Raw genomic sequence first — 16066 nt, forward strand, 5'->3', positions numbered from 1 at the left:
GTTGTTTGTTCAGTTATCATGTGTTGGTATAACACTTCTCCTGTTACGCCTTCGATGTGGCCCCCGTATGTGTAAAAAGAGAAATAAAGAATCAGTGAGTGTGTGTTTGTATGTGTGAACACATATTGTAATCGTTCAGACACCTCTTGGGTAGTCGATAATGAGCAAACACACCGAAAAGAAGTCGCGAGTTGTTTTTTTTACCTTTTTAATGGACGTTCTTTTTGGAATTATTTTTAAACACCGGAAACGAGACGTTTACATCGAGAAGCATAAAATTTACGATTATTATCTTGACCGTACAATGTCCTCAGGTAGTATATAAAATCAAAGCAGCCAGCTAGACCGACTATGATTTCAAATATTCGTATTGTACATAATATATTTTGTTTAAATTCTAATGTCTATACAATACAATTTATTATACTTAAATCATAATACATAATAAATTAAGATTATTTCATTATAATATTTTTCACTATCAAAATATTAATAACTGTTGATTATAATTTGTTTTTTTATTTTCGCCTGTTATTAAACACGATTTATTTTTAAGTTATAAAAAAAATATGATGTGAAACAAATATAAAGTAATAAAGTTTTTGAACATTATTCATTATTTTCATACGTTTATAACCACTATACAGTATATACATACGCCTTGTATTCAAAAAAAAAAAATTTCTTTAGATTTTATCACTAATGGTTATAGAAGGCCGGTACTTTCAACTTTTCATCATCTCTACCAATCAAGTTAAAAAAAAAAAAAAAAAAATTAAAATTGATAGTATTTTATTATACTGACCAGCTATAATAAAAATTTGTTCATCGAGTATAAATACTATAAAATATATACAATTAAAGTGTCTTCTCTAACATCAGAATATGAGAATTTAATCTAGGTGATTTTTTTGTTTGTTTTGAAAATATATATTAGTGGAACTTATTATTAGTAATAAATTAATATTAAACTACCATCTAAATTATAATAATAGATTTGTGTATGCGGGCGTATGATGTTCTCATAGAGTCTTACGCATTTATACATGTGTCATAAACTCATAACTGATAAATTATAAAATACCATAAAATTAATACATTCATATTATGCTCATAAAAAAATTAAAATTATTAATTATTAATTAGGCACTGTTTTAAATTTTTAAAAATGAATCGCAAAAATCATTAATAATAGATTTTTATATTATATTTTTAAAGTAAAATTAATAATTAATGTATTAATTCTTTAAGCTCGTCTATGTATGATTAAAAAAAAAAAAAAATCTCACCTAGATTGTACTATGAAGAGGTTATTTCAAAATAATTTGAGTGTAAAAAATAAATTACAGATATTATTAGTTTTTGAATAATTTAAATTTTCAACCATGCTTTTTTGTTGAATTGTGTTCTTAGTTCCTTAAATCTTAAATTGAAATATATAATTATTTTTTACCAAAATTGCAACACAATTATTATTTCCATATATTTAATAGATTTAAAAATTAATTGTATAGTTAAAGGCACGTATTTAACGTAAAGAAATTCTATATATATTTTCATATGAACAGTGTTCACTTAAAATTTTTAAAATATTCTATAAAATAAATTAGAGATGAAAAAAATTAAATATTTTTTAATATTTTAAATACTCACTCTATTAGAATTTATTAAAAAGTAAAAGCTTTGAATAATCTATATTATAATTTATAATTTTTGTTATAGATTTAAGTTCAAAAAATATAGTAAACTTTTTAGGTATTGAAACCTCTTAAAAGTATGACATACGTAACATTGACATATCTTATTAATATATATTTAGGTATAGATACTCAATGACTTAATGATAAGGTTTGACAGCTTAAAAACGATTTTTATTGTGTCTAAAATTAAGTCACTTCTAATTTTATATAATCAAAGGTATAATTAAGATAATTACATGAATATAAATTTAGTTTTAAAAATAAACATTATTTATACATCAATTATGAGTTAGCAAAATAATTTGCGTGCGATAAACTCATAAAATAATTATAGTCCTTTTACTTCAAAGTTTTCTAATTAAATTTTATTGAGCAGTTTATATGTTTTAAATGCTAAAAGCATATGTTTTGAAAACTTTTTGAATATGAATAATAGAATTCTAAGAATATAATTTATACCTACTATGTTAAAAATGTTTAGATGAGTATCTGGAATTATACTGTAATAGTAATTATGCAAAGTTCTTGAGACGTTCTAAAAATTGCTAATGAATTATAGAGATTTGTTGTATGAGTCAAAATGTGTAAGCAAAACATTAATATTTAATTTAGCAAAATCAAATAAATACTAATTACTGTGGTATAGTCAACATTAATAAAACCAATATAAATATATATTATTATAAATCAAATACCAGTTATTATATATTTATGATTAAAGACAATTTCATGATGTAAGTTACTTTTTTTATTGTTTAGAATGTATTGTTCTTTTACATTTGGACACTATGGTGTAATTTTATGCAAAATATATTTTTTAAATTTTATTTTAAGGATTTTTTTCTAATTTGCATATCTTGATTATTAAAAATTTATTTACTATGATACCAATTAAAATTGTTTTATAGTAAAATACAATTAATGTAAGTGGTAAATTTCATAATGTGTCTTAAGTTATTAATGTTATGTAAATATTGTTATGAAACAAGTGGAATACTTGCAACTTATTTCTATTATACTTATCATTATAATTTTTAATATTATATAACAATTTCTTTATTATACCTATATTTATAAAAGTATTAAAATGCAATGTAAGTTTAAATTTAAATAAATACATTTTAATAGGACTATATGTTCGTTGTAGTGTGACGTAATATTTTTTTTTCGCGGTAACTGATTAGAGTATAATAATCAATTTAAAAATTGGAAAATATACAAGAAGTATTATTGTAAGTTCAGTCTTTCTGCATGCCCGTAGATATATGATAATTGCGACGAGATGTGGCCGTTTCATTAACTTTACTCGACCATTGTATTATAAATTTAGATGTCAGGGATCAAAGGTCTCCAAGGTCTTATTCGTTCAACCGGAGCTTATATTCTATTAACGTCGCTGCAATGTACGATGGTTTCCGAACCGTAGACTTTTTCTTGTTTACCACACATTCCGCCATTGCTTTAATGAATGTCCTATTTGCGCAATGCCCGAACACCAATCGATAGTGCCTTCTAATAAGTAATAACTAATAATTCATAAATATACTTACCTTTTTATATCTGCGAACACGTTGTACATAAAATTGCAGCGTTTTTCGAGATGTTTTAACGAGTGATGTTATATGCACAGCTGGTTAATATTATCATACGATATTTGTACGTATTTATAAATACTATAATATTGAGTAGGTACTCTAAACGGCGACTACCTATAATTTCTGTGTTTACTGTACGTATATAATATACCGTAGTAACTTAATAGTTTGAAATCACAACTGAATAATATGACTCAATCGTTCGCATGCCTAAAAATGTGACAAACCGTTAACATTGATACGACGTCTTGCGTTTGTTTATCGTAAAGTTAAAGTATACATGTATGAGTTGCAATGAGTATATATTGTTACAGTCACCGGTCATGAACTGTGTGTGTTATTCAATATGGTGGGTTCCAGACTCACGTCTTCATAAAAATATTATAATACTAGTATTATACTCTCCTCGCATTACATGTGATTCTTAAACGATGACCAAACAGAACTACGACAATTGACAACTACATAAATCACCACAGCGCCACCACTGACAACGATTCGACGTGCCACATTTAACGTCCAAATACTGCACATTAGGAGGTATACTCCGTATCGAGCATAATGTATACCGATATACAATGTCATATTCTCATATTTAACTATACCTATAAATAATTGTTATTATGTTATTAAAATAAACAATACTATAGCGAGTATTAGTTTATGTAAAAAAAAGTGTGTGCAGAGAAAAATAAATAAAAAAATCATTTTTTTAGTTAACAATTTTACAGACATTTATTTTTTTAAATATTGTACACATAAAATATAAAAAGAAGAAAAATACATGTCAGTCAAAGAAGACAAAACATTAGACACTTAAAATGTAATATAATAAATATTATAACATCTATTTTTAATTTTTAATTTTTTATACAATTAATTAAAGTAAAATAATAATATACACTTATACATTAACATCAAACTTCACAAACTAGATAGAAAAATCTTTTAATTTATAATAACAACGATATAATGTAGTAACGGTTTTTTAGAATATATATATTTATAATATATATGTATAATGTATATAACAAATGTTTGGCAGCTCAAAAATGGAATAATTTTGCCTGCCATGTGCTTTTAATGTATCAATTGTAGACAAATTTACTGTAATATAGATTGTCAAATAATTTTAAGTAATACATAATTTTTTTAGGAATACGTATCTATGAATGAGCATGGAAAAAGTCATAGTTAAGTTTACGTTCTGTTCAAAAAAAAAAAAAAAAGAATAAAAATAAGGGTTCTTCTCAATATCTAAAACTCTTGCTAATTTATTGGATATTTTACTACATCGGTGTGTATTATCATAGCGCAGACAAATCTAATGATACTCTCTAAATGTATTATCTTTATTAGCTATTGTCAGTTATATATCATCTTACTTGTGATAATTATCAATAGGCAGGCATATCTTAATTTGATAGAGAATTTACAGGTCTAAACTCGAAATATCATAAAAGTCATAAGTGATAACAATAATTATTTGAAATGTTTTTATGTATTAGTGTGTGTACTACCTCTACCTCTTTTGCTATACGAATAAATATTTAGATTAATAGGTCGTATTATTAAAGTGTGCGATTGAAAATATTTTTAACACGATGTAATTATTTTTTAACTAGTAAAGAAAATATTGTTTGGAGACACTGAGTTGTGAAATTTATAATGGTAGAAAATAGAGACATAATATGAAATGACTATAATATAAACCCATTGAGCGATTTACCATTTGTTGTACAAACGTTCGTATACAGATACAAAAACAAGCTATTATATTGTATAATACAAAAAATACGATTAACTTACAAAATGACAAAATGTAAGACACCAATGAATGAATAAAAAAATAAACAACATTAATTATTTTATACTTACAGTAAAACACCTTAACAGTAAGTTGTTAAATAATTGTTAATAGATTTCCGCGTTTTTTTTAAATTTATAAATTATATAAAATGCTTTTACCGAAGAACAAGTGGGTGTTAACAGAAACAGAGATTTACAAAAAAAATGTACTAAACCTAATTTTGAGTAATTTACAGAAAAATATAGGAGAAAATAAATAAATAAATAAATAAATAAATAAAACGAAGTATTATTCATTTTTTTTTGTGTGTACAAAAATATGTCTTTTAAATTTTATTAATTTTTAAGAAAAGAATTCGTACCGTTTTAGCCTTCAAATTTAAATTTGTCCATAAAATAAAATTTTTAACAGAAATACCAGTAAAAATACATGTTGGAATGCAAAACAGGCATACCATAATGATAATAATAATAATAATAATAATAATAATGAAAATTACAGTTATATTGATAAAAAGCAAATAAAATAAATGCAAAAGATAAAATAATACATACTAATTATGCTAAAATAAAAATCTCAGGATATTCTATAGCCCAACAGTGTATTTTAGCAAGGAATGTATTCGTGCATTATATTTTAATCATGGTTTAATCAGGTACTTCGATGAGTTTGTTTCCTCGAACCGACACAATTGCTATAAATCTGGGAACCAGGAGCAAAATTAATATTAAACATTTTTTTTACACAACATGAGAAACACGGCTTAACTACGGAATACATTACTAAATTTACGAATTCACCTATTTGGATTGACAAATTTATAAGTTTCATAGATTGGTGAATAAGTAAAAATACCTATTGCGTTGTTAGATGTTGTAAATCCTTACTACTTGACAAATACCAAACAGACTTGTTTTACTCTACGATGGCATACTCTACATTCAAGATGATCCACTTTAAAGATACAAATCGTGTAGCACCAATAATTATTACAAATATAGTTATGTCCCTGTTTTGATTTTGGCGACTTCATTGCCGACGGTATAAATACTCTGTAATCCAATACTAATAATAAGATAGGTATCGTAAGATGGAGTGACTCATACATTGGTAGTGTAACTAAAAATGGTAACAGTGGTTTCTTCCGTGCTTACCTTTAGGTTTTAAGCACCCTAGCGTATGAAGAATAAATAAAAGGGAATAAATAAAGACATATTTCTATGATTGAGTTTACATGTGACCAGTGTCGCCGGTTTGGAATCCCATGTGATGCATATGTTGTTGCGACGATCCTTGTTGTTGCTGATGCTGTTGCTGTTGCTGTTGCTGTTGCTGTTGCTGCTGCTGTTGTTGTTGAGCTAGCAACGCTGCCATTTTGGTTTCTTTTTTCGTCCGTTGCTTCAAATGAACTTTTGCATGTCTCTTTTTTTCGTCGCTTCTCGCGAATTTACGACCGCACACGTCACATGTGAACGGTTTCTCACCAGTGTGTGTTCGAATATGAGTCGTAAGATGGTCAGATCTGGAGAACGATCGCATGCATATACGACATTGGAACGGTTTTTGACCCGTGTGTATGCGAATGTGCCTTGTAAGTTCATCCGATCTAGAAAACCGACGGTCACAATGCTCCACTGGACATGCATATGGTCGCTCATGCACTGGCGTCTTGCTAGGTCTGTTTGGGTATTTCCGGGGTTTCACTGGCACTAGCTTCAGCGGTAGCGAAGACTGCTGATATACTTGCGATAGTATTTCGTGACCTTTGCTTGTCGATGGGTTATATTCAGCTAGCTGGACGCTGTAGCCACCTTGCGACACGCTCGACGAACCTGGTGACTGGACGTCCACGTTTACTACGTTGAACTCTTGCTTGGGAATCATTTGTTGTTGTTGTTGTTGTTGAGACTGTAACTGCTGTTGCTGCTGCTGCTGTTGTTGTTGTTGTTGATGCTGTCCCCCGTATTCGACCGGCGAATCCAACCAATGGTATTTGTTCACTGGTGATGACTGTTGTTGCATCATTTGACCACGGTTGTGGTATATGAGATCTTGATCGTTTCCAGTCACTCCGCAACCGGCATATGTGGGTGGTGCTTGTTTACCACAGTCAATACTCATTCCAAGCAATTCTACTTGACTTTGTTGAGATCTGTCTTCGTAGTGAGGACTGGAGCTGTGGTATGAGGTGGGCGTGCTCGACGGTTGAGGTTGGAGCAGGTTGAACAAAGGTGGAAATATATTCTTGTCTGGGCTTGGCAAAAGCCAAGATGTGCTGAGGTGGTTGTTATTATTGTTATTTGAGGAACTAGTTGAGCACGGAGCTGTTTGCATAGGACTATTTGTTGAGAACCTATAACTAATCCTGGACTGCCCTGATGGTATGCTAGAGTTAGTTGTGTACATGACGTCTTGGCCAGCATCGTCCTGTTCCGGTTCACCTCCGATTGCTTCTGTTTTCAATTGAAGCGATACCTCTAGCTTGTGTTCTATAGCATTTCTATTGCTAACATTTTCATCAGTGTCTTGCAATGATCCTAAAAAAAAATAAAAAAAATTTATAAAAATTATCATATTTTTTACATTATGAATATTACATGTTAAGTTTCTTAATAATTTATCGTGTTTTCACACTTTGCAAAGGATCATAATGGTGTTAAACTAAATAGTTTAAAAAAAACTTGTGACACGTGTCGGCTGGTGATTATTTTTTGTATAAAATTTGGATTTCTGCCACCATTCCACATTATACATTTACACGTTTAATAATAACTACGTGCTAGTTATATATGACTACGGCACGAAATACGAACACCAAAATTTTACTGATTGTTGCGATTCATTACCAGGTCCTACCTTTATTCATTTCAGATAAACATGTTTAACAGTATAAATTTTATATTTTGATATCATTATTTATTTTTTAATGTCATGTATATCATACTCAATAATTTTTCAACGATAAATCGAAATGCGCAATACTAAAGTTGTCAAAAAATACATACTATAATATTATACGATATTGAATTATTTTATATTTGTTATTTTACTATAAAATATTGTGTGGCGCAAAGAGGAAACTGTATAAAGCAGAGAGAAATGATAATAATTGTATGCGATAAAGGATTTTAACCGGTATTAAAATTTACCGATAATCTATTTATTTTTTTACGATATCGAATTTTTGATAAATATTCTCAGTGATGAATAATATTTTTGAACGTTAAAATTTGTATATGTCGTGTATACGGCTGTTTGTGGTTTTTTTAAACATGTATCACATATTTTTCGGATTATCTCGATGGCGACGACAACTGGTTTATGCTGATGGCGAATTTGTTACTTTTTTCTACATACTTTATTATCCCGTCGTCTTTTTAACCCATTCTAAACTATGTAACCATTGTAACGTACGTACATTATGATGTTGAGCACGTATACATAACTGAAGACCTTATTAGATGCATTCGTTAATCCGTGAAAACTCCGTAGGTACTCAGTATAATGTTATAAAAAGATAGAAATAGTAATAAAAAATCTTTTTCTGAGCCAAATATTTCAATTTTTTTTTTTGCATCCAGGGCTACGCAAACACTTGAAATGTTGTAGAGTTATTACTATTATTAATTTTTTTTCTAAAGCAATTGAATTGAAACTGCCGCGGTTTTATATAAAATCTAGATGTTAATAACGCGAACAACAAATAACGATTGTAATAATTGTATAATATTTATTTTATATAAGTTAAAACAACACAGATTGAAAATAGTGGGTCTAAACAATTACGACTTCTGATCAATGTTTATATTAAGTAGTTTTTTTAGTATTCCATTATTATTATTTATACATTCTTCTGAGATTCAATAAAAAAAAAAAAAAAAATAATAAAAAATAAAACAACTGACCCAGTGGTTTGTAGACTATTGGGGATCATTATCAAGACACCACATGCTGAGTGTTTAGTTTTTTTTTTTTTTTTTTATAAATATACGTATATAAACAACACTGCCACAAACTAGAATACATTATTTTTTTGAAAAATATTAACGTGCGTATATAATGCAGTATTATAAATCGTCCGTTAGAACCATGGGACGCCGAGAGAAAGCAAATGCCGCGACATTTTTTCTAGTTGGTCTTGAAGTTTTTGGTAAAAAAAGTAAAAACATTAGGCACATTAGACGTTAGATATTATCGCCGTTAACGATTAGCGTCGTTAATTTATCCAACATGTAATAATTCACATAGGTTTTTTTAATATCTGTACAAATGTTTAAAATATTATAAAAATAATATTTAAGGGCTTAATTATTTTTATTGTTACAAATGTATGATGAAAAAATGTATACGAATCGTTAAATAAATATTGCTGTTAATGTAGCAGCGGTATATGACTAGTAAATAGTAAAACGCGCACATATTAAAACATATAGGTACCTACTTGTAACAAATGTAATTAAATGTATGTAAATTATATTAATACAACCGTTATTTATTTTTAGGTTTATATTTCTATAATTTACTACAGGTTTTAAAAACAACAATACGTAAATATGTGAATATTATAGTATTGGTTGACTGCCAAGTATTAGACAAGGTATGTTAATATAATAGGTACCTATATATTTTTTTCGTTTTAAAATTAACGCCATTATCTCGGCAGACATTACTAATTTGTTTGAACTAATACTTTTATATAATTTCCAAATGTTTATTCAAAGATTTAAATAAACTAATCTTAATCATAAAAAATAAATAATGTTAAAAAGCAAAAGTTTTTAGACATGCCATAAAAACGGCCACTTGGCAATGAATATATACCGTTTTATTTAAGCACATAGTAATTAATACTTGTATTGGAACACGTGGATTCTACATGGAATTCGTTTACGCAATAATTGAAAAATATTAATTTATTGCATAAGTTTAAGAATGCTATTGGTCGTAATCGAACGGTCGGTGCATATATAATTATCGGCTGGGCGCGTTATGTATTATAAATATTATAATTCAGATTATCATAACCGTAACGTAAATCGATGGACACACTTTCCGCGTAAATATAAGTATCAAATACAACGCTTATAACTGTCATTTATACTATGTTATTATTTATAATATATAATTTAATATATGTATATATATATATTTAAGTATGTATTATAGAAGGATAGTTAAGAACACTGTTGTGATTGGTGTGATATAAAAACTTATTACAACGGTTTTGTCTAGATATTATAATGGCTTTACGATCGATTATATTACGATAAAATATGTACTTTTATTTTTTGCTGAATTGCAAGCGGTTGTAATAAAAAGTGAAATCATTTCTCGTAAGTTATATATAAAGAACTCGTCAGTCAGCTATACAGGGGTCGGTTATGTACGGGTTGTGCGGGAACGTGGTAGATGGGCAAGGAGGAGGGTTATGTCCGGATAGGAAGAATATTGATTTCGACTCCATCGCATAACCTTCTAGGAAAAGCAATATAAAGTATGTAAATTACGTTGTATCGTAATAGAGTAAAATATTTTTCTGTTAAATTACATTAAATACACACACACATATATTTTATATATTATATATATAAGGCAACACGCCATGGATACCATGCGATATCTAATAAATATCAATAAAATAGCAATTTTTCGTAGTATTTTATTCAAGTAGTTGTAAATAATTTGTATACATATATATTTAGGTTCACCATCCGTCTCTTATCGATTTTTTTCTTCAGATTCCGCCTGACATTAATCTAACCGTTAACTCACGATGCTACATATTTAACAATCTGTCCCATTCATGCGGAGAGTAGAAACCACTACTAATACAATTTCATAATAAAAAATTTAAGTTCCTTTCATTCGGGCCGGCTGGTATTGATCCACCGGCGGTGGCGGTTCGTACGCAATGCCACGGCCACCACCCTCTAGATCGCGCTTGAAACGCACGCATATACCACACATTCCTAGTAAGTCCATTCAACTTGGCGCAACCTCTGTCCTACACAACCCCTAACAACCTTTCTCTGTCACTACCACCATAGAAAATTCAATCCTGCGCGAACGTTCCCCGGAGCGCGCCAGATCATTGAGCGTTTGTAATAACATCTTGCCGATACAGTTTTCGTGTATATTTTTGTATAATATTATCAATAAATTTTATTTCCATAATTTAATGCTTATATATTAACGCTTTATGTTTATTCTATAGGTAGACAAGTTAAAATAAAATTACGAGCCTAACCTGTAAGTATAAGCTGCGCAAGAGAGTGGCGGTTAAAATATATAGTCTTGCCGAATCGTGGAATGTATTTATATAGCGTATCTACGTATATTAGGTTGTGGGGTAGAAACGAGAGGGAAATATATTTCATTCACCTTTCTGGCGTGCCGAGGTCACTGCAAAATCGATGAACGACTACTAGCGCGGGAGGGTCACCGACACCGCCCGCGTTGTTCGGGGGGTTATGGAAATTGTATTCACATAATATTTCATTCATGTGAACAATATGAAATGAGGTATATCTATAACAATGTTATAGTGCCTTAAAAATTAAATATAATTTATAACCAAGGCGGAATTATACCTAATTAACATTTTATCTCAATAATTTTAAAATTTCACCTAATATTCGTATTTCATAAAATTTATAATACGAATGTTTAAAGTTATTTATTTATTACTTAAATTTCGTTTATTCGCAGGAAAAATTTTTTGGGAGTACTTATGGGCTGTAGCCCATATACGCAAAAAATGACCCAAACGCAACCCAAAAGCGTAAAAATAAATATTCCATAAGCGCAAAAAAAAAAAATATCTTTTTAACAAATCATAAGCGCAAACAAATTTTACAAAAATTAAGTGCATTCTATTAAAATCATATAATTATTAATAGTTATCTGATAATATACGATTTTAAATTTTTCACTCGAATTTCTAATAATATATTATGTTTCAATTAAAAATAAATCTAAAATCATGAAATAATCTATATAGTTATAACGTATATCAATTTTCAAGTCAAATATATTTGTTATAATTTTAAAGTTTATACTGTATAATATATTGTATAGTAATCTTAAATTATTATAAATCTTCACTGTAATTCATTACGATAATACTAAACTTCAACTAAACTAGATCACTGTTGATGTATTTTTGAATTATAAAAATATTATATATTTAATTAAAATGAATAATTTACTTTAATAATTAATATTTTTAAAATGAAACTTATAGTGTAACGGCCAACAGGTACAATATTTATTTTTGCGCTTTTATCCCACTATTAAGGTATAAAAGCTCAAAACGAATTTGCAATCTTGGTCTATAAGAAATAGACGATTTGTGCTTTTGGGTTTCACTGTACTTAAGCATTATATAAATAATATTACTTTTAAATTATTTTGTATAGTTATCATTTTATCGTTAAACCTACCGATGGATTATTACCTATAAATATATATATATATATGGATTCAAATGATAAAATTTGAAATAGTTTTGTTTTCTTTTGCAAGGTATTTTCTCTTCAAAATAATTATATTATTATTACTGGCGTTTAAACTAATTTTGGAAAAAAATAAATGAACTACTATAGAGTTTGTTATTTTTAAACATTTCAAAACCGTAATAAAATATAAAAACGAGTGCCTTATCACATCTATACAATAGTCAAGCAAATATGATATAATATATTTAAGAGAGTAATGCTGGTTAGGTACCTGTTATGAGTGGCGGTTCTACGACTGTGGATGGGCCGAAAAACGAAGGTACTTCGGCGCTCGTTGTGACGGGCGTGTTGAGATCGGTGCCGGCGTTTCCCTGTGCCGGGCTGTGGCACGCCGAGTTGCCGGTGCCGTGTCCGCCGTTGCCCACGTGTCCACCCGTGCCGGTGGCCACGCCGCCTTTGTACGTTTCGAAGCTGAGCACGTTGAAGTGCCCAGCGGCCGTGGTGGCCGTGGTGACGGCGGCCGCGGACTCGGCCAACAAGTACGGGTGGTGATGATGATGGTGGTGATGGTGGTGATGCGCATGATGGAGCGGCCCGACGCCGGGCTCGAGGGCACCGCACTCCATGATCATATCGGCTTCGGGCTGTTGTTGGTGCTGCTGGTGCTGGTGTTGGTGCTGCTCCGGGACACCTACGGCACAAGCGTCACGCCGATCGCAATTATTATTAACAGCGCCGGTACTGTTGTTGTTGTTGTTGTTGTTGTTGGTTGTGGTGATGTGGTTGTCGTTCGGGTTACGATCGGCAACGGGAGCGCGGTCTTTTGGATCAATTATTGGGCACGGTGGTGGCGATTCCGGCGACTCGACCAGCTCGATATCGTGGAACGGGTACCAATCGTCCGGCGGCGGCGACCACGAGCTGGGGGCCAGGGGCACGCGGATCACGCACCTGGACAGTGCCAGGCCTGGGCTGGGGGGTTGGCGCGTGCGGTGACAAAGACGGGTGACGATCGGACGAAGTTTTTGTTTTTGTTTTTTACTTAACGTTCGCCCAGACGATGACCGACGTTATGATGGTGCGCGCATCAATGCGTTAGGTAACGTATGTACACTTACGTATCGTGTGTCGTCGTCGTATCGTGATAAAATATTATGTTTATATAATGTACAGACTGTGTCACGAAATAGCAGCAGGCGCGTTCCGGCGACAATTTAAAAAACCGAAATTCGTTGTTTCGTTACCACAAGACGCGTACGGGTTAGGTGTATAGGCGCGTCGACAATACGATTTTATTATAATTTATTATTATAACGGGGGGGCGCGCACTCGACGGCGTTAGGTAAATTGGACGCGCGTATCTCTCGTTACTGCGATGGTACTGCGGCAACGCACATGACTCTCTCGGGGCCGCTGCACTTGCACACATACACAAACAAACGTAAAACGCACACGCACACGGTCACGCACACGCACGTGATGCTGGCGCCGGTCGACTTGTTGAACTGAAGGCGCGCGCGACGCGTGTGTCGGGATACGCGGCGGCCGTACACACTGAGACAGCGGTTCTCAAACTTTTTGTTCGCGAGCCTATATATTCCTAAAAATTACGGAGCCCCAAAGATCGAAATGTCATATATGAGGCAACAAAATGCATAAATAAATTAGTAATACAATTAACAATTGTAAATGATTTGCTTTTATTTTATTTTCTATAAAATACGAAATATACGATCCATTTGTATTTTATTCACAAAAATTGTTAACAATAAAACAATTGATGAGGTAAAAGAAACACGTAATAGAAATAAACACCGAAATAACAATATTTGCGTTAGCGGCCGATGAATAGAGTAATGAATGAGAATCAGAATTATTGAACTTGTGAATGTAGATTGTACTTGTAGATAAGTAACAAATCATTATCTACAACATGTCAAATGAATGAAAACCCGACTTTTATCTAATCTCATTTTGACAATGACACAAAATATGATTCATATGTGGGATTTATAAATATTTTAAAGTTTTAAACGTTTAAATAATCATATTGGTTTAGGCCTCAAATATTGTATTATAAAAATAAAATTTATCAAAAATATAATATAATTTAATAATTTAAATTTAATTATATACAAAATTTCGGAGGAGCCACGGAGCCTTAGATTACTCTCGCGGAGCCCTAGGCTCAAGTGGAGCATGAGTTTGAGAACCGCTACAATATAATATGGGTAGATATATTGAGTGACATTTGTGCGAAACACTCAAATTCATAAAACACAATATCATTAGGAATAATTATATGAAGTATAGTGAATAAATTGCTATGTATAAATGAGATAGTTAATGTAGACGAAAAGTTTAAATGCGAATCTTAAAACACTAAACAAAAATATAACTACGATATATTATTTTATTTTTATTTCTTCACGCAGCTAACACGACTTAGTCACGTACTTAAATAACCGATCCGGGCTGTTAGCCAGCTTAATTTTAGAAACCATATTCCGTGGGTCGTCCGAATTCCACAATATACACGATCGCGCGTATGTTATAATATGTATTATATACAAACACAGTGCACGCACAAACACAGATATATGTACAATGCGTAGCGTAAAACTTCGGGGGCGAGAAAACACACGATCACAATAATAATATTATGTAGGTCGCATTATACCACACATATGTGTGGTCGTGTTGTATTGGTGGAGTGACCGATATATCGGTATTGTACTGACCTACAAATATATCCGTTATTCGAGCGCGTTCCGATCTCACCTATCAGTGTTTATTAATATGACTATTTCGATATAATAGCATATTATAGATATGTGTACAAACGATAATAACAGTATATAACATAATATACGAATGTGCAGTCAGGATGTGTACTGCAGGATATTCCACGGACAACGGTTATGATGCGTCGGAGAAGGTAATAATATGAACGTACGACGAAATAATATTAATTATTACTAATGTAGTATTGTAGGACATATTATGAACTATAATAATAGTATTAGCTATATTTATTACACCTGTATGGAATATAGGGTATTACGTTTATGAAATGCTTTACAAACACTGTATGCGTATGAAGAATTATGTCGCTTCATTAATATTGTCTGACATAATGGTTAAATGTTAACAATATTTACTTCTCGGTTTTGCCATGTATAAATAATTTATAAATACGCCTTTTGGATTATACTACTCAGTACACTATTATAATGTTGTACCTATACACTTCCTTACTGTCTAATAGTTTGAGACTTATTATTAAAACAAACAAACGTACTGAATATAACATTACATTACAGTTTACCTTTTATACTATATTACTACACCGTTTTCTGGGTAAGAAAATGTACCTATCATAAAACACATACAGGTATATATATTATTATTTTTAATAAGTTAAAACGATTCTATCATATACAATACGATAATATTATGATTCATGGTAAGGAGCAATACGTAACTGAACGAAGTACATACCGT

The 16066-nt window shown here is 30.8% G+C and overlaps 1 protein-coding gene across 2 annotated transcripts in view; it reads right to left on the reverse strand.

The window, feature by feature from the left end:
• Window positions 1-5471: 5471 nt before the first annotated feature.
• Window positions 5472-16066, reverse strand: part of LOC112600912 (early growth response protein 1-B-like) — a 32017-nt gene continuing 21422 nt past the window's right edge. The window contains exons 1-3 of one of the 2 annotated variants that reach the window (XM_025348262.1): window positions 13681-14116; window positions 12834-13253; window positions 5472-7642 (exon numbers count right to left, since the gene is read on the reverse strand). In XM_025348262.1, coding sequence (XP_025204047.1) covers window positions 6336-7642; window positions 12834-13194 — 1668 coding nt within the window. In that variant the 5' untranslated portion in view covers window positions 13195-13253; window positions 13681-14116 and the 3' untranslated portion in view covers window positions 5472-6335. Of the gene's footprint in view, window positions 7643-12833; window positions 13254-13680; window positions 14117-16066 lie in introns of those variants that run through there. The other variant, XM_025348261.1, reaches the window with a different exon arrangement.

The sequence above is a fragment of the Melanaphis sacchari genome, unplaced genomic scaffold (assembly GCF_002803265.2).
Source record: "Melanaphis sacchari strain LSU unplaced genomic scaffold, SCAv2.0 Contig73_pilon_pilon, whole genome shotgun sequence".
Taxonomy (NCBI): Eukaryota; Metazoa; Arthropoda; class Insecta; order Hemiptera; family Aphididae; genus Melanaphis; species Melanaphis sacchari.